The sequence below is a fragment of the Phyllobates terribilis genome, unplaced genomic scaffold (genome assembly GCF_046119375.1).
Source record: "Phyllobates terribilis strain yellow unplaced genomic scaffold, ASM4611937v1 Scaffold_4__5_contigs__length_816908805, whole genome shotgun sequence".
NCBI lineage: Eukaryota > Metazoa > Chordata > Amphibia > Anura > Dendrobatidae > Phyllobates > Phyllobates terribilis.
The window spans coordinates 402,100,247-402,125,198 of record NW_027362764.1 but is presented as its reverse complement, the minus strand read 5'-3'; the positions used below and the strand labels follow the sequence as shown (position 1 = coordinate 402,125,198).

The window sequence follows — 24,952 nt, the reverse complement described above, 5'->3', positions numbered from 1 at the left end:
GCGTGTATATGTAGTGATTCCACTGGACCGTACCGGAGAGTGAATGCCTGGAGGGGCGTAACTAAGTATCCACCCGATCCGACCAAGGTCGCACGACGGCATACGACGCCAATGCAGCAAGGAGGGACCGAGCAGAGGGACCAGGTGCTACTCCAGGTCAGATCCCGGACACGGCTGTTGACCCACACCGGGGAATACAGGAACAGGCAGGTTAGGCTGGCACACAGACTGGTTGGTACAGGCAGACACGGCAGGTATGCAGATGGGTGGATGCTGGCAAGCACGACTGGTATGCATACTGGCAGGTACGGCCGGTATGCAGGCAGGTGGATGTTGGTAAGCACGACTGGTATGCAGGCAGGGAGGTACTGGCAGGTACGACAGGTTGGAGCACAGAGTGGATAGGACCCAGTACAGACTGGGACTCAGGAACAGAACCGCAGATGCGGTGGACAAACACAGCAGAGTGAGGCCGCCCGGAGTGGCGAGCAAGAGCAGACCAAGACGAGACCGCCTGGAGCGGTGAGCGAGAGTAGAGCAGGACGAGGCCGCCTGGAGCAGTGAGCAAAGGGTCAGAGCAGAGCGAGACTTCCGGAGCAGCGAGCAAAGGGTCAGAGCAGAGCGAGACTGCCGGATCAGCGAGCAAAGGGTCAGAGCAGAGCAAGACTGCCGGAGCAGCGAGCAAAGGGTCAGAGCAGAGCGAGACTGCCGGAGCAGCGAGCAAAGGGTCAGAGCAGAGCGAGACTGCCGAGCAGTGAGCAAAGGGTCAGAGCAGAGCGAGACTGCCGGAGCAGTGAGCAAAGGGTTAGAGCAGAGCGAGACTGCCGGAGCAGTGAGCAAAGGGTCAGAGCAGAGCGAGACCGCCTGGAGCGGTGAGCAAAGGCAGAGCAGAGCGAGACCATCTGGAGCGGTGAGCAAAGGCAGAGCAGGCAAGAACCGCCGGAGCAGTGAGCAAGGCAGAGCAGGCAAGAACCGCCGGATCGGCGAGCAAGGCAGAGCAGAGGGGACAGGGCTCTGTTCACACGGAACAGATAGGAAGGGAAAGGCAGAACCAGAAACCCACAGTGACAACGAGCAGGAGTTAGGTACGAGTTCAGACTCTGCAGAAAAAGGGAAGATATGGGCGTAGAGAGAAACGGGAAACAGGCTGGAAGATGGTTAGGGCAGGAACAGACACTGGGAAAAGACACAGACAACAGATCTAGGTATACGGCCCATATAGGGCAGAAGGAACAGGCTAAGAGCGTGTTCACACGGGCCTGGAAATACAACCTCCAGGAAAGGCAGCTGGCTAGAGTACACAGACAGGACTCAGTTCAGACACGGGAACTGATACTGCAAGGCAGGAAACATAGACAGGAGCTGGCACATCAGTGACTAGAAGCCAACTGACAGAACAAGATGCTCAGGCAAGGATTCCAGGGAGGAACTGGGTTAAATACCAGGTGACAGACAGCAATAGGCTGAGGACGCATTAGGGGTGTGTCTGCAGCAGCTACAAGAAACAGGAAATTCAGCGGGCGTCGCCCTAAGCAGACAGAGCAGAGCAGACAATATGGAAAGAAGCCAAAGTGATAGTCTGGACTGGAAATCAAGTGCGCGCTCTTGCACAGTGGGAGATGGACCACTATGCAAAGACGCCGCCAGGTATGTTACAGTGCCATACAAGAAACATCTCATGATGGGTAAAACCAGTGAGCTGGCTTAAGACTTTCATAATCATATTGTTGCAAAACATACTGATGGCATTGGTTACTGAAGAATTAAGAGTTTCTAAACTACTGAAGGACCCAATAAGCACTGTTGTGGTCATAATCCTGAAGTGGTGAGAACATAATTTCTCCATAAAACGGCCACGACCAGGTGCTCCCTGCAAGATTTCAGACATGGAAAAGGAGTGAAAGGGAATATCAGAAGAGTTGTCCAAGAACCAAGAACCACCTGTGCCTGTGGAGAGCTACAGAAAGAACTGGAATCAGCAGGTACAATTCTTTCAAAGAAAACAATAAGTAATGCACTCAACCTCCATAGCCTGTACTCACACTCACCACACAAGACTCCATTGCTGAACAAAAAGCAAGTTCAAGCACATTTAAAGTTTGCTCAACAACATTTCGACAAGCCTGTGAAATACTGGGAGAATATAGTCTGGTCAGATGAGACCAAAATTGATCTCTTTGGATGCCAAAATACACACCATGTTTGGAGACCAAAAGGAACTGCATATCATACCAAAAGCGCCGTACCAACAGTGAAGTTTGGAGGGAACATCATGATGTGGAGCTGTTTTTCACACCACTGGCAAACTTAATATAATTGAAGGAGAGAATGAATGCACAAATGTACCAAAAAAAAATCTGCTGCCATTTTCCAAGATGATGAAGATGAAACAAGGGTGGACATTTCAGCAAGACAATAATCCCAAACCCACAGCCAAGGAAGCTCTCAATTGGTTTTAGAGAAAGAAAATAAAGCTGATAGAATAGCCCAGCCAATTACCTCACCAGAAGACCTAAAATTCAGAGTTCATAGAAGGAGCCCACGGAACCGTCAGGATTTGAAGAGTGTTTGTGCAAAACAATGGGCCAAAATCACACCTGAGCAATGCACGCGACTAGTTTCTCCATACAGGAGGTGTCTTGGAGCTGTCATCACCAACAAAGGCTTTTGTACGAAGCACTAAAGAATTTCAGTAAGCGTGTTTAATACTTTTTCCTTGTGTCATTTCTCATTATTACAAATAACTTAAAGGGGTTGTCTAGTGCAAATTGATAATTCTGCAGTCACTCTGTGTGACTGGAAACTTATGAATCCCCCCAGTGCATGCACTGTGTGCTGCGGGGATTCGCTGGTTTCTGACCCGGGACCGGAGGGTATGCACGAGTTATACATACTCCCGTCCAAAGGGTGTGGCCTCGCTTCCATACACTTGTATGGAGTGAGGCTCCGCCCTTTAGACAGCTACGCCCACTAGATGCTCACACCCAATACAATTGTATGGAGCGAGACCACGCCCACTAGATAGGCTCTGGCCGGCGGTATGTTCAACTCATATATATCCTCCGGTCCCAAATCAGAAACCGGCGAATCCCTGCAGTACACAGTTCATGCGCTGGCTGGATTCATAAGTCTGCAGTCACAGAGAGTGACTGCAGACTTATCAATTTGGACCTGACAACCCCTTTAATTTATGGACATCTATTGTTTTATTTCCTTGCCTCTGTGGATTGGATAGGTTGTTACTGACATTTGGTGAGAATTTCATGTCAATAGAACCTTTAGAAATATATTAACTTAGAAAATTGATGACATGTTCAATACTTATTTCACCCACTGTAAACACATTCGATTTCAACGCATTGAATATGTACAACAGGTGAAATAAGTATTGATCACGTCACCAATTACTTATTTCACAGCTACATATATACTTTGTTATGATAACTGCCATGCTCTGCAATAACCCAAGAAAAAACAAGAAGAGAAACTGACAAGCAAGTCAATGGTGATGGTGAAAAAATATATATATTGATCAAGAATTTGGTATTTACAGGGTGGGGAAAAACAACCAGATGAAAAGCGGGCACTATTCCAGGTGACAAATCCATATATAAATATATCTATACAAATAGGTAGAGAAGTCATTAAATAGCTGCAAAACATCCAAAAGTATGTACATCTTTTTACATATAGGTCAAGAAGGTATACATTAGTGTAAAGGCAATAAGAAAAGATATAGGATTGCAATGACCAAGTGCAATTATCATAGATCTATGTTAGATATATATAGCCATGTTCAGGTATATATAGGTATGTGCAAACATCCTATTGTATCAGTAAGGTGCAATAGTGCATGGATACCTGTTAACCACGCAGTTGCCAGGGAGCATAATGTAATGGTAGGAGTCAATCATATAAATAGCCCAGTGTGTATCATTTATAATATACCCTGACGAAGGCAGATGCCAAAACGCGCGTCGGGGTGGACCCATCCTTCTGGAAAATCCCTGCTGGCCTCCTTATAGGTATATTATAAGCGATACACACTGAGCCATTAATATGATTGACTGTTACCATCTCATTATACTTTCTGGCAACTGCGTGTTTTACAGGCATCCATGCACTATTGCACCTTAATTAATTATACAATAGGATGCTTGAACATACCTACTGTATATACACTGCTCAAAAAAATAAAGGGAACACTCAAATAACACATCCTAGATCTGAATGAATTAAATATTTTCATTGAATACTTTGTTCTGTACAAAGTTGAGTGTGCTGACAACAAAATCACACAAAAATCATCAAAGGAAATCAAATTTATTAACCAATGGAGGCCTGGATTTGGAGTCACCCCCAAAATTAAAGTGGAAAAACACACTACAGGCTGATCCAACTTTGATGTAATGTCCTTAAAACAAGTCAAAATGAGGCTCAGTATTGTGTGTGGCCTCCACGTGCCCGTATGGCCTCCCTGCAACGCCTGGGCATGCTCCTGATTAGAGATGAGCGTTGTTCGACTCGAACTGTTCGCCAATCTCAAATTCGAGCTGTTTTGGGCGGTGTTCGAGCCGTTCGGCGAACACGAACGATTTGAAAAAAGTTTGGCTGTTCGAGGTTATGTTCGATAACTGTTCATGCACCAAAATCATAACTGGATTTTTTCTCAGTAATGATGAAAATTAATGTTAATACGCAGTTTGAGTGTACAGCGGGGCGGGGGGAGGGGCAGGGGATGGATCTCTGCAGGAATAATGAAGATCTCTATTTTTTTTTCTCTTTCCCGCATTTACAGTAGGGAGGTGCAATCTGTCAGCCTATCAGCAGCGCACACACGGAGCGAAGTGCTTTTTTTCATACAAGCAAGGGCATGTGTCATTGGCAGTGTATGTCACATGTCCTTGCCCTATAAGACCCAGCCATTTTCCCCGTCGCCACCATTTTCTCACTGCTGCAGCTGCGTGTTAGACGGCACCGCTGATGCTGTGTGCGCTATACCTTGTTAATTTCAAGCCAATTTTCGCACAAATCTACAGATAGCTTGGGAGTAGGGAATAGTTGTGACTGCAGTCCTTTTAAGGACTAGGTTACAGCATTTCCTACAACTTTTATCAGGCAGGTCTGTGCTCTTAAATAGATAGGTTGTGGGAGTAAAGACTAATTGTAATTGCATTCCTTTTCAGGACTAGGTTACATCAGTTCCTATCAGTTTTTGCCAGGCAGATCTGTGCCACTGCTGTGCAAGTTTTTTCACAGCATTTGGCTAAATCTAGCAAAGCTAATCCTTTTTGGCCTATTGCAGAGTGTGTTAGTCAGTGGAGTAGCCTATCTGTGTTGCAATCTACACCACCTGTGTATAGAATACCAATTTTTTTACTGCACCTAGTGAAGTAAAACCTTTTGGGCATAGCATCATTCTATTAGTCCATCTATACTGACCTCCATCAGGTTGCAAATTGAATATAATATTTTTCTGCATCTAGCTCTGAAAAAATATTTGGCCTTCTAGCAGTGTGTGGGACTTGTTCTATTAGTCCATCTATACTGACCTCCATCAGGTTGCAAACTGAATATAATTTTTTTCTGCATCTACCTCTGAAAAAATATTTGGGCTTCTAGCAGTGTGTGGGACTTGTTTTATTAGTCCATCTATACTGACCTCCATCAGGTTGCAAATTGAACATAATTTTTTTCTGCATCTAGCTCTGAAAAAATATTTGGCCTTCTAGCAGTGTGTGGGATTTGTTCTATTAGTCCATCTATACTGACCTCCATCAGGTTGCAAATTGAATATAATTTTTTTCTGCATCTAGCTCTGAAAAAATATTTGGCCTTCTAGCAGTGTGTGGGACTTGTTCTATTAGTCCATCTATACTGACCTCCATCAGGTTGCAAACTGAATATAATTTTTTTCTGCATCTACCTCTGAAAAAATATTTGGGCTTCTAGCAGTGTGTGGGACTTGTTCTATTAGTCCATCTATACTGACCTCCATCAGGTTGCAAATTGAACATAATTTTTTTCTGCATCTAGCTCTGAAAAAATATTTGGCCTTCTAGCAGTGTGTGGGACTTGTTCTATTAGTCCATCTATACTGACCTCCATCAGGTTGCAAACTGAATATAATTTTTTTCTGCATCTACCTCTGAAAAAATATTTGGGCTTCTAGCAGTGTGTGGGACTTGTTTTATTAGTCCATCTATACTGACCTCCATCAGGTTGCAAATTGAATATAATTTTTTTCTGCATCTAGCTCTGAAAAAATATTTGGCCTTCTAGCAGTGTGTGGGACTTGTTCTATTAGTCCATCTATACTGACCTCCATCGGGCTGCAAATTGAATATAATTTTTTTCTGCATCTAGCTCTGAAAAAATATTTGGGCTTCTAGCAGTGTGTGGGACTTGTTCTATTAGTCCATCTATACTGACCTCCATCAGGTTGCAAATTGAATATATTTTTTTTCTGCATCTAGCTCTGAAAAATATTTGGCCTTCTAGCAGTGTGTGGGACTTGTTCTATTAGTCCATCTATACTGACCTCCATCAGGATGCAAACTGAATTTAATTTTTTTCTGCATCTACCTCTGAAAAAATATTTGGGCTTCTAGCTGTGTGTGGGACTTGTTCTATTAGTCCATCTCTACTGACCTTCATCAGGTTGCAAATTGAATATAATATTTTTCTGCATCTAGCTCTGAAAAAATATTTGGGCTTCTAGCAGTGTGTGGGACTTGTTCTATTAGTCCATCTATACTGACCTCCATCAGGTTGCAAATTGAATATAATTTTTTTCTGCATCTAGCTCTGAAAAATATTTGGCCTTCTAGCAGTGTGTGGGACTTGTTCTATTAGTCCATCTATACTGACCTCCATCAGGATGCAAACTGAATTTAATTTTTTTCTGCATCTACCTCTGAATAAATATTTGGGCTTCTAGCTGTGTGTGGTACTTGTTCTATTAGTCCATCTCTACTGACCTTCATCAGGTTGCAAATTGAATATAATATTTTTCTGCATCTAGCTCTGAAAAAATATTTGGGCTTCTAGCAGTGTGTGGGACTTGTTCTATTAGTCCATCTATACTGACCTCCATCAGGTTGCAAATTGAATATAATATTTTTCTGCATCTAGCTCTGAAAAAATATTTGGCCTTCTAGCAGTGTGTGGGACTTGTTCTATTAGTCCATCTATACTGACCTCCATCAGGTTGCAAACTGAATATAATTTTTTTCTGCATCTAACCCAGACAATAGTTTTGGCCTAATACCACAGTTTGGCCACTCAGCTCTGCTGGGTTCCCATCCATTGTTTTTTTGTGCAAACAACTCCAGAGTTGTGAATTAGTTAACCACCAAAATGAGTGGAAAAAGGCCTGCTGCTGGTGGAAAGGGGAATAGGCGTGTTGGGAAGGGGAAAAAAGGTTGTGTCCGTGGAGTAGGTGTTAAAGCAACAGTAACATCTGCAGAAGAAAGACCATCTTCCAGCAAAACTAAAATGTCTACTTCTTTTAGCGGACAATGTGATAAGATCCCTTTCTTACGGCCACGCCAATCGCTACAAATTCCAGATGAGGCACAAAAACAGGAGGTGCTTCAATGGATATCAAGTGCTCTTTTAAGTGGGCTCTCCTCCACATCAACTTCAACATCACAAATACTCCAGTCCTCAGAGGTGTCACCCCAATCGCACTATGCTTCCTCACAGATCCGAAATCTCCAGCTGCCCGTCTGAGTATGAGGTAGAACAGATGGTTGAGTCTGCAGAGCTGTTTACTCATACTATAGCCTGGGAATCAGAGGTCGGCTCCAGCGCCTCTGTGAATCCAGACGAGGAAATGATCTGCACTGATGCCCAGAATCTTTATGAGTCGGATCCAGGACCAGACGCAGAAGGTTCTGACCATAATGTAGACCCTCATTCCCAAACTGTAACTCCTGTTGGTGGAGACAATGAGGAAGACGATGATGAGACTCAAATACCTGTTTGGAGCGACAACTTTAGTTTTTTGTCAGGGCAGGAACAGGTTGGCTCTGAAGACGAAGGGTGTGATAACACACAGGGTGATGATGATGAGGTTGGAGATCCCATTTACTGTCAACCCACAGTCAGCCAAGAGATGAGGTCAGCAGAGGAGGTGGAGGAGGATGCTAGTGACGACGAGGTCAGGTTGTGCCTTCCTGGACAGAGACGTAGTACTGGAAGCACGTCAACAACTGCATCCTCAAACACAACTCTGCCTCTGACCACAAGTCGTGGTGGCTCTTCAGGTCGCATGGGTGCTAAGCCTTGCATAGCCTGGGCATTTTTTCAGATCGATAAAGATGACCTAACTTGTCAACAAAAGCTAAGTAGAGGCCAAAAAATACATAGTTTGAGTACTTCATGCATGAACCGGCACATGGACATGAAGCATAAGTTGCAGTGGGAAGCTCACTGTGCTACAATGCGGCCTAGCCGGCCGGACCAACCACCGTCAGCCCCATCTTGTGCATCTGCGGCCTCTTCATCCTCTGTGACTGGGCAGTCACACCTGTTTTGGGACGCAGACCTGCCACCTCTTTACCCGCAACAGCCAGCGTGATTGGCAGGTCATCATTTTCTTTGGAGGTGGTAACACCAGCTGGTGTTGAGCGCTGTCCGACATCGATAGCACCACCTTTGGATCAAGGCAACCTAACATGTCCGCCTGCATCTTCCTCACAGACCGGCAGTTTGCCGGGGACACCCTTATCAACCCCGTCTAAGCACAACAGCCAGCCCTCAGTCCCTCAGATGTGGACAAGTAAAAGACCATTTCCTCCTAGCCATGAGAAAGCTAAGAGGTTGAATTTCACCATCTGCAAGCTCTTGGCTACAGAAATGCTGCCTTTCCGCCTGGTGGACACAGAGGATTTTCGAGACCTTATGTCCGTCGCAGTGCCCCAGTACCAGATGCCCAGTCGGCACTACTTCTCAAAGAAAGGTGTGCCTGCGCTCCACCAGCATGTCGCACACAACATCACCGCTTCTTTGAGAAACTCTGTGTGTGACAGGGTGCATTTCACCACAGACACTTGGACGAGTAGGCATGGACAGGGGCGTTACATGTCGCTGACTGGGCACTGGGTAACTATGGTGACAGCAGGACAAGGGGCTGCTGTCCAAGTCTTGCCGTCCCCACGAGTTGTGCGTCAATCCTCTTTATGTCAACGTTCCTCCACTGCTTCTGCCTCCTCAACCTCCTCTCGGTCCTCCACCTGCACACAAAGCCTGTCTGGTCATGCCACAAGCTTTCTAACTGCGCAGAAGGGATCCTGCACACCTCCTTACTATGCTGGCAGTAGGGCTCAACGTCATCGGGCGGTTTTTACTTTGAAATGTCTGGGAACTGTGAGTCACACAGCTGAGGAGTTGTGGTCAGCTCTGGAGAACCAATTTCATGAATGGTTGTCTCCACTGGACCTGAAACCAGGGAAGGCCGTGTGCGACAATGCTGCAAACCTGGGTGCGGCCCTTCGCCAGGGCAATGTCACACACGTGCCTTGTATGGCTCACGTGTTGAACCTGGTTGTCCAGCAATTTTTAGCCCACTATCCCGGACTAGATGGCCTTCTGCAGAGGGCACGGTCGCAGTGTGCTCACTTCCGCCGTTCGCATCCCGCAGCTCAGCGACTTACATCTCTACAGAAGTCGTTGGGCCTGCCACTTCACTGGCTAAAATGCGATGTGCCTACCCGGTGGAATTCAACTCTGCACATGTTGCAGCGACTGTGGCAGCACCGACAAGCCCTGGTGCAATACGTTCTGACGTATAGCCTGGGCCAACGGGATCCAGAGGTGGGGCAAATCACGCTGGAGGAGTGGTCTCAGATCAGGGACCTATGCACCCTTCTGCACAGTTTTGAAATGGCGACGAAGATGTTTAGTGCTGACGATGCCATTATCAGCATGACTATTCCGGTGATTTACATGCTGGAGCACATGTTAAACAGAATTCGGAGTCAGGTGGTGGCACAAGAGGAGGTGGAGGAAGTAGAGGAGGAGGAGTTGTATGCGGAAGGGCTAACATCTGCAAGGTCCAGACGGTCGGCAGCACCAAGACGGCAGGCATGTGAGGGTGGGGGAGATGGTTTTACCTGGGCGCATGTAGCAGCCAAACTAGTGAGGAAGGTGCAGGAGCCTAGGAATAAGTGGAGGACGAACTGATGGAAGACTCATCAGATGAGGGAGACATTGATCACATTTCTGTTGTGCGAGGTTGGGGGGAGAGGACAGAGGAAGGAAGCATGATTGTTACCTCGCCACCAACACAACAGGGACTTGGTGCTCCTGGATGCGCAAGACACATGAGTGCCTTCTTGCTGCACTACCTGCAACATGACCCTCGAATTGGGAGAACTAGAAATAATCCTGACTACTGAGTTGCCACACTGTTAGATCCCCGGTACAAAAGTAAATTTACAGAAAAAATGACTGCCATAGAAAGGGATGCACGCATGCAGGAGTATCACCAGAGACTGTTGCAGAATCTTACATGTGCTTTTCCACAAAACACCAGTGGTGCACGTAGTGAATCTCACAGTTCCAACTTGCCAACCGTGGGACCGTCGAGTGTTCAGCACTCAAACCGTAACAGAAACACAGTATCTGCTGGTAACATCAATTTTGCGGAATAATTTCACCACTTTTTTAGCCCATCCTTTGCAAGGCCACAGGAGACAAGAAGTCTGACACATAGTCAACGCCTAGAGACGATGGTACAGGAGTATCTCCAAGTAAACATTGAAGCCACGACTGTGTCACTGGACCCTTGCTCTTTTTGGGCTTCCAATCTGGATAAATGGCTGGAGCTCGCCACTTACGCCTTGGAGATCTTGTCATACCCCGCAGCCAGCGTTTTGTCTGAACGTGTGTTCAGCGCTGCTGGTGGTGTGCTGACAGATAAACGCACGCGGCTCTCCACTGATAATGTAGACAGACTCACATTCATAAAGATGAACAAATCATGGATCCGAAACGACTTTTCTACCCCTGTGTCATCCTGGGGAGAGTAAAAGCTTGATGATTGGTTAAAATCACCCTACCAACCGTTTTAAGCTTTCAAATTACTAATCATGTTTATCTGTATCTTGACTGGAAAATAATTTGGGCTTTGTAGCAGTGTGCAGCACTGATCCTATTAGGCCATCTATACTAAAGCTTCACCAGATTTAAAATTTAAAATAATTTTTAGCTGCATCTAGCCCGGAAAATAATTTTGGGGCTCCGAGATGCGCAAGACACATAAGTGCCTTCTTGCTGCACTACCTGCAACATGACCCTCAGATTGTCAGAATTCGAAGTAATCCTGACTACTGGGTTACCACACTCTTAGATCCCCCACACTCTTCGATCAACCTTTTCATTATTTTAATAAAGACCAAAAAAATGGTCATTTTTGAAATTATAAGCATTAGCAGGTTATTAGAAACTGAAATCAAACAGTTTTCAACTCAAAACTTTATTCTAGGTGATGTTACATTAGCACATAGGACCCCTTGTTCGAAAGGAGCTTCTGAACTCTCTCATCCATAGAATTTGTCAGGTTTTGAATGGTTTCTGCTTCAATTGTTTTGCATGAGGACAGAATACCCTCCCAGAGCTGTTGCTTAGATGTGAACTGCCTCCCGCCATCATAGACACTCCTTTTGATGATGCTCCAGAGGTTCTGAATGGGGTAGAGGTCAGGGGAGCATGGGGGTCACACCATAAGTTTGTCCCCTTTTATGCCCATATCAGCCAGAGATGCAGATGTTATGTGTTATGTGCAGCATGAGACGGTGCATTATCATGCATGAAAATGATCTTGCTGTGGAATACACGGTTCTTCTTCTTGAACCATGGCAGGAAGTGCTGTTTGAGAAACTCCACATACATTATGGAGTTCATCTTTACCCCTTCAGGGATCCTAAAGGGGCTGACAATCTCTCTCCCCATGATTCCAGCCCAAAACATTACTCCACCTCCTCCTTGTTGGCGCTGTAGCCGTGTTTGCGTGGGGTGTCTATCAACCAGCCATCCTCCACTCCATCCATCTGGACCATCGAGCGTTGCACGGCACTCATCCGTGAACAAAACAGTTTTGAAATCAGTCTTCATGTAATGTTTGGCCCACTGGAGCCGTTTCTGCTTGTGTGCAGTGGATAGAGGAGGTCGACAGGATGGCGTACGCACAGCTGCAAACCTCTGAAGGACCCTGCATCTTGTTGTTCGGGGGACGTTGGAGGCACCAGCAGCTTCAAAAACTTGTCTGCTGCTATGACAAGGCTTTTTTGCCGCTGCTCTTTTAACCTGACGTAATTGCCTGTAGGAAAGAGTCATCAATTTGCCCTTATCAGCATGCACACGTGTGTACTGTGAATCAGCTACTTACTTCTTGATTGCCAAGACACTTCATCCTGATCATCGCACAATGTTGATTGTAGTCATGGCTTGACCTAAACACTCCACAATTTGTTGCTTCTCAGCAGCCGTCACATCCTTTTTCTTTCCCATTTTGGCAGAAAATGTAGGCTGCTTAATAATGTGGGACAGCCTTCTTAAGTAGTCTTGCCGTTCATTGGACACACCTGCCAAACTAATTAGCACAGGTGTCTGCAATTGCTTACAGTGATATAAAGAGCCCTGACACACATCACCATCAATGAGTTTAACTGACAAACAAACAAATTCTTCCCTTATCACTCCTAAACACTTTTTGCATAAAAATTTGGAACACAGTGTACATGTGCTTTTCCACAAAACATCAGTGGTTCACGTAGTGAATCTTATAGTTCTAACTTGCCAACCGTGGTCTGTATGGAGTTGTTCAATAAAGGGCCCAAAATTAAGATAACATAGACGGGAGAGGTCTCTATGAATAGGAATTCCTAAGAATTTGATACCCTGTGAGGGCCAGGCAAAGGGAAAGTTGGACTGGATGGAATCCTGTATGGATTTGGGGAGGGAGACATCGAGGGCCTCAGACTTCGCTGTATTGATTTTAAAATTTGACCATGTAACAAAGTGATCTATTTCAGCCTTAACAGCCTGCTGATGGATATATGTGATTGACATCATCAGCAAATGCTGAGCACTTGTACTCGGTGCCTCCCACCTCAATTCACCTAATATTGGGGTTATGGCGAATTGATGAGAGCAGGTGCTCCGTCACTAGGATGTATAAGAGAGGGGACAGAGGACATCCCTGCCTTGTCCCATTGGTGATTATGAAAGGTGATGAAAATGTTCTGACGCGCCCCCTGGGCCTTGGGACATCCGGAGCCGGACCCTTTTTGGTGGATGCTGGTGGTTGTAGTCTCCGTGGCGGCGACCCGGTTCCGTGGCTCAGGGCGGTCAAACCAGTGGCGGAACTATTTATGTGGTTTTGATGTTTAAATGTCCGACTACGCCACCCGTGGATTGCGGTCAGAGTGAACCGCCGCTGCAGGGCAGACCGCTGAGGCTGGTGTTGTGGGTGCAGCAGAGCGTAGCATAACTCCCCACGGGAGGAGTACAGCCTCAGGGCAGTGTATGCGGAGGATGGGGGTGATGGTGCAGGGCAGCAGCAGTAACGACACGGAGTCAGTGATGCAGTCCAGGGCCTTTACTCACAGTTCTTATTATCCAGACCACTTCTGCAGGTAACGGCTGCCCACGTCGTACTGTGCTCACCAGGTGAGGGGCTCAGACAACTCCCAGATAACTTTGGAGCGCTTCACAGGACCCCCTTTGTGTGTCCTTTGTCTGGCCTTTCTTACCAACCCTTCTGTCCGGCTGCCTCGGGCCTCCTCTTGGTAAACTTGGCGCCAGTTTCCCTGACCCTATGTGCTGCCCTCCTAGCGGGTGTAGCGAGGGGCTGCGCCACATAAAATGTCACAGTCTCCGGTTTCTAGCTGAGGGTCGCTTCCCGCCTCCACTAGTTTCGGGGACCAGTCTCCCCCTTTGGCCTGACCCCTCCACGCAGGTGGATTCGGGCGTGCGGTGGCGACTCGCCCGTCCACACCCCTGGGATCCCTTCGTTCCTCGTTCCTGGAGCCTTCTCCAATCCTCTTCCTTCCTTCTCCCTCTTCCAGGCCTGGGCCTCTGTTACTAGGCCCGCCTCTGGAGCAGAGCTCATGCAGAGCCGCTGCTCCCTGTCACTTCTGCTCAGACTTCTCTGCACTGAACTAAGATGGTGACCACCTTTTATACTCCCTTCTCAATGCACCCAGGAACTGCTTCCTCCCTGCTCCTGCACTACAGGGTTCCCCTTCCTCAGTGTTCCCTCCCCCCACTCCAGCCAGGGACAGGGACTGTCGTGCCCATCTCAGGGGCATATTGGTCGCCCTGCCCCACGGCAATGTGGTGTAATGCATGCAGGTGTCGGGGTCCTGATCCACACTCCATCCTTACCTGAGAGTGAGATATCACACCTCTGGGTGAGGTGCAATACCTCTGCAGCAACCGAGCCCTCGGGGTGCTACAGTTCCATTTATCTTCAGCCTAGGTGACGCATTGCGATACAGGGCCGTGATTTTGGCTATAAAAGGGTCCCCTAGACCCCTACCCCAAGCTTTTTAAGAGAATAATATATGGCGGGCAAGGAGACTCTATGGAATGCTTTCTCAGCATCCAACGAGAGTATCTAATTACAAATTTTTAACTGCATCTAGCCCAGGAAATACTTTGTGCCTAGTAGCAGTGTCTGCTAGTGAGCGGATTATCCCGGCTGTTAAGCAAGCTACACCACCTGTAGTTTGGACACTTAATTTTTTCAAAGGAAATGCTTCGGGACCACGGGATACTCAGTGAAGAGCATCAGGAGGCACCCCAAGGCATAGGGGCTGGGACTGGCGGTAGGACGCCTTGCGGTGGACAGCCGAGCTCGATCCTTATAAAAGCTTTTTAACTGCAGCAGCTTTAGTGGACGCTACTGGAGCTGGAATTACGCGGCTGCAGGCGTGAGACTTGCCCTTCAATAGATCCTTGTAAAAGGATTTAAAGTGTATTCATTCAAATTAGAGAGACAATTTAAATTAAAAAGCTTAGAGCTGCCTCCACCACAGGGGGGCTCGCTCGACCCACCAGCGGACAGGCACCAGTATTGGGAGAGGGGGGCTGGCCGTCAGGGTCCACCGCGGCTCTGGCACAAACGGAGGTGGCACGAGCAGGAACGGACTGGCCGTGTCGGCTTCTCACTTTTTGGATTTTAGAAGGGCATGACATGCCTATATCTGTGTCTCCCCCTCCTTTTACTCCTCAACCTCTTTTCTTTTCGCATGACTATATGTACTTGTCACTTTTCCATGTGTTAGTTATGTCTTCTGAGCAGTTTGTCAGCTTTTGGACACCTTTGAAGGTGTTTTCTATGTGTTTCTATGTGTTTTTGTTTGCCTGCCATTGGTTTTAACGGTGTTCGACGAACAGTTCGGCGAACACACGGGTGTTCGACGAACCGAACCGAACTCGAACACTACGGGGGTGGCTCAACACTACTCTTGATGAGGTTGCGGATGGTTTCCTGTGGGATCTCCTCCCACACCTGGATTAAAGCATCCACCAACTCCTGGACAGTCTGTGGTGCAACGTTGGTGGATGGAGCGAGACATGATGTCCCAGATGTGCTCAATCGGATTCAGGTCTGGCAAACGGGCGGGCCAGTCCATAGCTTCAATGCCTTCATCTAGCAGGAACTGCTGACACACTCCAGCCACATGAGGTCTGGCATTGTCCTGCATTAGGAGGAACCAAGGGCCAACCGCACCAGCATATGGTCTCACAAGGGGTCTGAGGATCTCATCTCGGTACCTAATGGCAGTCAGGCTACCTCTGGCGAGCACATGGAGGGCTGTGCGGCTCTCCAAAGAAATGCCACCCCACACCATTACTGACCCACTGCCAAACCGGTCATGCTGAAGGATGTTGCAGGCAGCAGATCGCTCTCCACGGCGTCTCCAGACTCTGTCACGTCTGTCACATGTGCTCAGTGCGAACCTGCTTTCATCTGTGAAGAGCACAGGGCGCCAGTGGTGACTTTGCCAATCCTGGTGTTCTGTGGCAAATGCCAAGCGTCCTGCACGGTGTTCGGCTGTGAGCACAACCCCCCTCATGGAGTCGGTTTCTAACCACTTGTGCAGACACATGCACATTTGTGGCCTGCTGGAGGTCATTTTGCAGGGCTCGGGCAGTGCTCCTCCTGTTCCTCCTTGCACAAAGGCGGAGGTAGTGGTCCTGCTGCTGGGTTGTTGCCCTCCTACGGCCCCTCCACGTCTCCTGGTGTACTGGCCAGTCTCTTGGTAGCGCCTCCAGCCTCTGGACACTACGCTGACAGACACAGCAAACCTTCATGCCACAGGTCGCATTAATGTGCCATCCTAGATGCGCTGCACTACCTGAGCAACTTCAGTGGGTTGTAGAGTCCGTCTCATGCTACCACGAGTGTGAAAGCACAACCAACATTCAAAAGTGACCAAAACATCAGCCAGAAAGCATTGGTACTGAGATGTGGTCTGTGGTCCCTACCTGCACAACCACTCCTTTAGGCTAAGTGCCCACGTTGCGTTTTTCAAGCGTATATGCTGCGGAATTTCCGCAGCGTAAACGCTTGTTAAACGCTAGGTAATCCGCCCCTCATGGTCCCCAAGGGGATTCCGCAAGTTCTATGCCCATGCTGCGGATTTTTCCGCAGCGTTTATGCTGCGCTCAAAAATCCGCAGCATGTCCATTAATTTTGCGGAAGCGCGGTGTAATCGCCGCCATTGACTTGCATTGAGACGCACATAATCCGTGTCTGTACATTTGTACTCACGGATTATATGCGTTTCAATGTGCGGATGGTACCCAAGTCTGGAGGAGAGGAGACTCTCATCCAGATCTGGGTACCATTGTACCTGTAAAAAAAAGAATAAAATAAAAAATAAAGATTATATTCACCTTCAGACAGCCCCCGGTCTCCTTCCCTGTGCTTGCCAGCAGACTGAAGGACCTGCGGTGACGTCATAGTCATGTGACCGCAGGCCCTTCAGTGCAGTGTCCCGCGATCAGCTGGCAGCCAGGAAGGAGCGCAGCAACACACGCCGGGCCATCGGAAGGTAAGTATAGGTTTTTTTTTTTTTTTTTTTAAACATTCTTACGGTCACACTATATAAATCCATGCTGTTTGCATGGATTTATATAGTGTGACCTAACTGTCAAGCACTTTCCAAGTGATACTAAAATCGCCTGGAAAGCGCTTGTCAATCCGCATGCAGAAAAGCATGTGAATAAGGCTTCAAATCCGCATGTATTTGGTAGGAAAAACGCATGCACAATCTGCATGCGTTTTTTCTGCCAGGGAGATGCATAAATGCTGCAGAAATTTTCTGCTTCATTTCTGCATCGTGGGCACATAGCCTTATTGAGTGTGTCTTAATAATTGCCAATAATTTCCATCTATTGTCTATTCCATTTGCACAACAGCATGTGAAATTGATTGTCAATCAGTGTTGCTTCCTAAGTGGGCAGTTTGATTTCACTGAAGTTTGATTTACTTGGAGTTATATTCTGTTGTTTAAGTGTTCCCTTTATTTTTTTGAGCAGTGTATGCCTGCACATTACTATATACAGTACAGACCAAAAGTTTGGACACACCTTCTCTTATAAAGATTTTTCTGTATTTTCATGACTTTGAAAAATTCACACTGAAGGCATCAAAACTATGCATTAACACATGTGGAATAATATACTTAACAAAAAAGTGTGAAAAAACTGAAAATATGTCTTATATTCTAGGTTCTTCAAAGTAGCCACCTTTTGCTTTGATGACAGCTTTGCACACTCTTGGCATTCTCTTGATGAGCTTCAAGAGGTAGTCACCAGAAATGGTCTTCCAACAATCTTAAAAGAGTTCCCAGAGATGCTTAGCACTTGTTGGCCCTTTTGCCTTCACTCTGTGGTCCAGCTCACCCCAAACCATCTCGATTGGGTTCAGGTCTGGTGACTGTGGAGGCCAGGTCATCTGGCATAGCACCTCATCACTCTCTTTCTTGGTCAACTAGCCCTTACACAGCCTGGAGGTGTGTTTGGGGTCATTGTCCTGTTGAAAAATAAATGATGGTCCAACTAAACGCAAACCGGATGGAATAGCATGCCGCTGCAAGATGCTGTGGTAGCCATGCTGGTTCAGTATGCCTTCAATTTTGAATAAATCCCCAACAGTGTCACCAGTAAAGCACCCCCACACCATCACACCTCCTCCTCCATGCTTCACGGTGGGAACCAGGCATGTAGAGTCCATTCGTTCATCTTTTCTGCGTCGCACAAAAACACGGTGGTTGGAACCAAAGATCTCAAATTTGGACTCATCAGACCAAAGCACAGATTTCCACTGGTCTAATGTCCATTCCTTGTGTTCTTTAGCCCAAGCAAGTCTCTTCTTCTTGTTGCCTGTCCTTAGCAGTGGTTTCCTAGTAGCTATTTTACCATGAAGGCCTGCTGCACAAAGTCTCCTCTTAACAGTTGTTGCAGATATGTGTCTGCTGCTAGAACTCTGTGTGGCATTGATCTGATCTCTAATCTGAGCTGCTGTTAACCTGTGATTTCTGAGGCTGGTGACTCGGATAAACTTATCCTCAGAAGCAGAGGTGACTCTTGGTCTTCCTTTCCTGGGGCGGTCTTCATGTGAGCCAGTTTCTTTGTAGCGGTTGATGGTTTTTGCTCTTGGGGACACATTCAAAGTTTGCCCAATTTTTCAGACTGACTGACCTTCATTTCTTAAAGTAATGATGGCCACTCGTTTTTTCTTTACTTAGCTGCTTTTTTCTTGCCATAATACAAATTCTAACAGTCTATTCAGTAGGACTATCAGCTGTGTTACCACCTGACTTCTGCACAACACAACTGATGGTCCCAACCCCATTTATAAGGCAAGAAATCCCACTTACTAAACCTGACAGGGCACACCTGTGAAGTGAAAACCATTTCCGGTGACTACCTCTTGAAGCTCATCAAGAGAATGCCAAGAGTGTGCAAGCAGTCATCAAAGCAAAAGATGGCTACTTTGAAGAACCTAGAATATAAGACACATTTTCAATTGTTTCACACTTTTTTGTTATGTATATAATTCCACATGTGTTAATTCATAGTTTTGATGCCTTCAGTGTGAATGTACAATTTTCATAGTCATGAAAATACAGAAAAATCTTTACATGAGAAGGTGTGTCCAAACGTTTGGTCTGTACTGTATATCTAACATAGGTCTATGATAACTGCACCTGGTCATTGCAATCCTATATCTTTTCTTATTGCCTTTATACTGGTGTATACCTTCTTGACCTATATGTAAAAAGATATACATACTTTCGGATGTTTTACAGCTATTTAATGACTTCTCTACCTATTCATCACTTTTGACCTGGTGACAGGTGCTCTTTAATGCAATATATGTTCTTTATTTAATAGATTATCACATTTTAAATGTTCCATTGCTCTTATACGATGCAAATGTGATTTTTAGTAGTGATAGATTTGCTTTGAAGTGAAAGAAATTGATATTTTTGGCCATATAAATTTACATTTTCATTTTTTTCAGTTCTCTCATCTGTTGACGTAATATACTATAATGAATATCCTTACAATGTTTCCTTTTACGGTATTAAACCTAAGAAATCCTACATAATATCTAAATTATATCCACTTTTTTAGTTTACTTTCACTAACTTCAACTTTCCTTGTATCACGGAGGAAAATTTACCCAATTAACTTACAGAGAACCTGTCACAAGACCTAAAACATATTTATTATTACATTTATTCTTACATTCTTGTGGTGCACTGATATTTTTATTGATAACAACTTGGGGGACATACAATGTTTTGATAGCTTTTCATTGCATTGTTTTAGGGAGTTGAGTTGACCAAAAAAAATCTGCTGTTTTAATTTCTCTTTACATTGTTTACTGTATAGATTAATTTATTCTATATTTTGATTGATTAGACTTTTATGGGAGATACCAAACTTCTTTATTTTTAATAGGGTTAATATGAATTTTTAAAAATGTTTGCATATTTTATTTCCCAGAGGAGCATTGCTCAGTGAATAAGCCTTCTTACATTAGCATGCCAGTGTCGGTATGTCACTCTCCACAAGAAGAAACGTTACCCCCTTATACCTCAGTCCAGAGCCTCTCATCTAGCCAAATCAGATCTCATACTTTGCACTGATGAGGGGCAATACCCTGAAACACAGTGTCTGCAAATTGAGATTCTGATTTGGCTTTTATCCTAAGTCACATGGCAAGCCTCATTAAAGGGACAATAGTGACTTGTATGACTGCTGCTTTCAACAGGTGGTGTTATAAGAGTTCTAGTTCCCTTCCTCTCTGAAGAGGCAATTTATTTAATTTTTTACTCCCCCTAGTCAACTTGAAACTGTGATCAGTTAATCGCTTATATTGTATTAATTCATCTTACTTGCTTATATAGTGCCACCAAATTCCACAGCACTTTACAGACATCATCATCATCATCACTGTCCCCATTGTGGCTCATAATTTAAATTCCCTAACAGCATGTCTTTGGAGTGTGAAACCAGAGGATACCCAAGGAAACACACAGAGAACATATAAACTCCTTGCAGATGTTGTCCTTGGTGGGATATGAACCCAGGACCCCAGAGCTGCAAAGCAACAGTACCTAATTATACATGTCCAGAGCTCAGCTCCAGCTGCAGCAGTATGAGGCAGATGCAGGCTACGTAATATAGCCGGCATCAGCTGCATTTTAAGACAGATCAGCTCCTGAGCCCCCTCCACTGTTGTAGACCCCTTCCTAGGACGTTAATTCACGTAATGCAGAAAGGAGTTAAAATTCAATGAGCCCAAAACTCTACTTCTTATGATCTCTACCAAAATCTCTGGATGCATGTAGCAGATTTGAAAAAAAAAACAATAAGCAAAATACTCAGGGGAGCCGTAGGAACAAAATAATAACAAAATTGGTCACTTTTGGGGACAGGTCCTCTTTAAACATAATGTAACATTTCCACCTTTTCCTCTGTGTGCTTAAATAAACTCACACTTCCAATCCTAACAGAGATGAAAAGTATCAACGTCATAGATTTCTCAATCCAATGGGTTGAGTTGCTTAGAGATAACCAAATTTATTTTCAGCCAAAACAATTTCCTTTTGTGAATTGTTTTCGAAACCAGTGCTAACCATATATACTGTAAGTACCTAAAGATTGGTATCACTTCGGTACAATTCTGTCAGCAGCATAACAGTGCACATACGATAATGCTAGTTATAGACTACATACAAAAACATAGTCAAACTGAAAACTTAGATCAATGGTTTGCCAATAGTCAATAGGGGCTGCTATTAGGGAGTTTGATTTTTAAAGTTAGAGTTTATTGAAAAAAACTGCACGTTTTCAGAAAACATATTGCATCAGTTCTGAGGGAAAGGGGGCTTGGTTACCTATTTAAACAAATAGGACCTGGGAAGTAGGTGCTTTCTAACAATGGGGGCACCTGGCCTAATAGAAGTATATTAGTAGCTTATATAACATTCTGTTTAACCCTTTCCCTGCCAAAAAAAGTATCTCATAGGTTCTTGCAAGACGCCAGTCAGTAGACAAGGAAGTATGAGATATGTCCTAGATACTAATTGCCATATTTCAGCTGGATTGCAGATGCAGGAGAGATCCAAGACTTATTTTAAAGCTTCCTTCACAAGTCCATATTTTCAATATATGTGGTATCCGTTTTTTTTTTGCGGATACCACACGGCCCCATTATAACCTATGGTGCTATGCATATCTCAGTATTTTTACATAGACCGTGTATCCATGCAAAGCACACATAGACATGTCCATTTTTTCCAGGTAGAATGAATAATAAGGGCCAATACAACTCTATGGGTCCATGAAAAACACGTACAGCACATGGATGGCATCAGTGTACCATCCGTGTGCTGTCTGTGTTTAACACTATAAAGTATAGAAGAAACTTTGTAATTTATTTCTTTCTTTACCCATCCGTGAAAAACCATGATGACACACTGATGGTAAAAACAGACACAGGCCATGTTCACACGTTCAGTATTTCACATCAGTATTTGGAATTCAAAACCAGGAGTGGGTGATAAATACAGAAGTGGTGACGTGTTTCTATTATACTTTTCCTCTGTTCCACTCCTGGTTGTGACTTACAAATACTGATGTAAAATACTGACCGAATACTGAACGTGTGAACGTGGAAAAATGGTGAGATTCAGCCTGTTAGGGCTTACTCACATGAGTGTTTTTAAAATTGGCACCATTCTCATCCGGAAAAGTGGGATGATTTTTTTCTCACTTGTCATCTATGTGCAACCCGTGTGTAATCCATGTACAATTTGTTTTTTACAGCAGCAGCTATTAATCATTTACAGGACCATTTATAGTTTCCTATGTTACAGCTGTAATGTATCCGTACAAATTGGATGCAATACTGATGGTCTGTATGGCATCTGATTTTTTTCTCTCACACTCAGCCGAATACAAAGTAAAATTGCAGCATGACAGAATCTATCAGTGAAAAAAATCAGCCAGCTGCACTATATCATTGAATAAAATGGGTCAGTGTGCTATCTGATAAAAAATTGGATAGCACTCGTCTGAGTTATACGCTCGTGTGAGTGAGCCCTTAACTTGACCCTCTCCCTTTCTGACTTCAGTCAGTTTGAAAGAAGGAGAAGAAGGTCTAAGTGGTCACTGATTGGCTACAGGCTCACAACTCCGGACCATGCAGCTAATCAGCGGCCACAGCATTCGGTTACTATTGGTCTGTGACATCACCACGCCCAGGTAGGCAGAGTCCATTGGAGTGGACGTGCTGGAGTGGGGACTGAAGTGCAATGATAAATATGCTGTCTTTTATTGTTTTAACCCCATGGCAGTCCACAGGGAAATTTAACAACAAAGCAAAGAACCCCTTTAAAATTCCCTAGTAATTTTTAAGTACATTTTTATAAATTGATTACAGTCCAATACAATTATATTTTAATCAGCATAATATATATGAGTTCTAATTATTAACCAAAATATATATTTTTTTACCTGTTCCTGGAGGTCCTTGAATGATAGAAAGCTCGCTTGTTAGAGCCATTTGAAATGCCTTGAATTGAGATTGGTCAAGCTGTAGTTCCTCTTTAGTCGGCCAAGTACTGGAATCAAGGACATTAAATTGCTTTTTTAAAAACATGTTCAACACCGTAGTACCTAATGGGTGTAAAGGGCCTCCTGCATTATGATACTGCTGTATTGCAGATTTGTCAGACTTGATTAGCTTCTCCAAGGTGTAACCAGCAGGATTCTGAGAGACATATAAAGGTGGGTACATTGTTGTGTTACAGAAAACAATGTAATTCTGGAATGGAATTTCACTCGCCACCATTTCCTTCAAACCTTCCAACACATGACGATATGCTTCAAAGTAGGTTGTGGCTTCAATCATGAGAAAATTATCATCTACTGCATATTGTGCCATCTGCTGCCGACTTTCTTCTGTAAAGATCAGGGCTATAACCCCCTTTTGGAGATCGGAAACCTTTCTGTCTGCCACAGTGGCAAAAAGCATATTTTTGAAATTGTCATTAGAAAGGCAAACAAGAGACCCATAGAGAAGACGCTTTGAGATTTCCCAACGAACATATTTCAAGTTTTTATTACTGAAGTGGACCTCGTGAACTATTCCAGCACGAGTGCATAATGGAGATCGGATCTTAGCATCAAAATAAATTCTAATATCATCAATTTTTGCTTTATCGAGATCCTGTTTCTTCAGTGTAACAAGTCCAGAAATTCCATCTCTTAGAGGACGAATGAAATCTTCTCGCATTAGGCGGAAATGGGTATCTAGGTAAGACCTAGCATCAGCATAGGATCCATCAATGATGTTTGGTCTCATTGAAGGCTTTTGTGACAAACAAATGTCTTCATAGGTTGGATAAATTGATAGTTGTCTAAAGTCACTTTCTATGCTCTCCTTGTTTCCTACAATGTAAATGTAATTGTCTGATTTCAACGTTCCTTCCCCCTTTTTTTCTTGTAAGTGTTGAAGGAACTTTTCCAGATCCATCAATTTCTTCTTATTTTCTGTGGACACAATGTTCCCATTAACTTCCATGTCGCGGAATGCATTTTGAACAAGGGTCTTAATTATGGTTACTTCCATGAAAGAACTGGATGGAAAGATACTTGCCAGTTCCATGGCCAAAGTAATAATATGTTCAAAAAACAAATGTTTTCTGTGAAGCTGTGTAATAGCCTTATAACTCTCCAACATGTGAAAAGTAAGAACTTGCTTCAGGAAACCAGATCCTTGGACATGACTTAGGATATATATTAAATTTTGCTGGTTTGTCGTGATTGTGATAATTGTGTTTAAAATATTCAGGAAACCTTCGGTTATTTGAAAATCCATTGTATTTTCATTCAGAAATTCCCTTAGTCCACTTCCCGGAGCAGCTAGTTTCATTATGATTTCAGATGGTTCCAATGTCGTTAATTTGGAAATTTCTTGTAAATCTATTTTTTTATTCTTGACAGTTTTTTGGCTTATGGGCATGTCATTCTCGTTGCTTCTATTATTCTCTGTTTTGGACTCCATGGATAACTCTGATAGATTTTGCACACTTTTTGCTCTCACAGAAAATCCAGTTTTATTTGTCTGGAAGGCACTAAATGTATCTGACACTAAAAAGAAAGGCAAAAAATGAAAATCTAATTTAATAGTTAATTAAAGGGAACCTGATAGTTCCTTATGCTACCATTGGGCAGTAACAGACAAATTAATTTTGACAGTCAGCCACTGAAAGGTTAAAGAATTGCAGTTTTAGAGAATTTATAAATGAATCTCCGCAGTGCAAGGCCAGCAAAAAGTCTGCTAAGAGGCAAGGAGTATGCTCTATTTATAATGTGAACCAGTCCTCCAGACGCACATTTCTCCCTATTA

General features: G+C 44.5%; 1 protein-coding gene across 26 annotated transcripts in view; it reads right to left on the bottom strand.

Moving 5' to 3' along the window:
- LOC141265438 (NFX1-type zinc finger-containing protein 1-like) overlaps positions 1–24,952 on the bottom strand; it is a 391,532-nt gene that overhangs the window by 126,858 nt on the left and 239,722 nt on the right. For all 26 annotated transcript variants that reach the window (XM_073678542.1, XM_073678541.1, XM_073678522.1 and 23 more), the window contains one exon: positions 23,056–24,693. In XM_073678542.1, the coding sequence (XP_073534643.1) occupies positions 23,056–24,693 (1,638 nt within the window). The remainder of the gene's footprint in view (positions 1–23,055; positions 24,694–24,952) is intronic.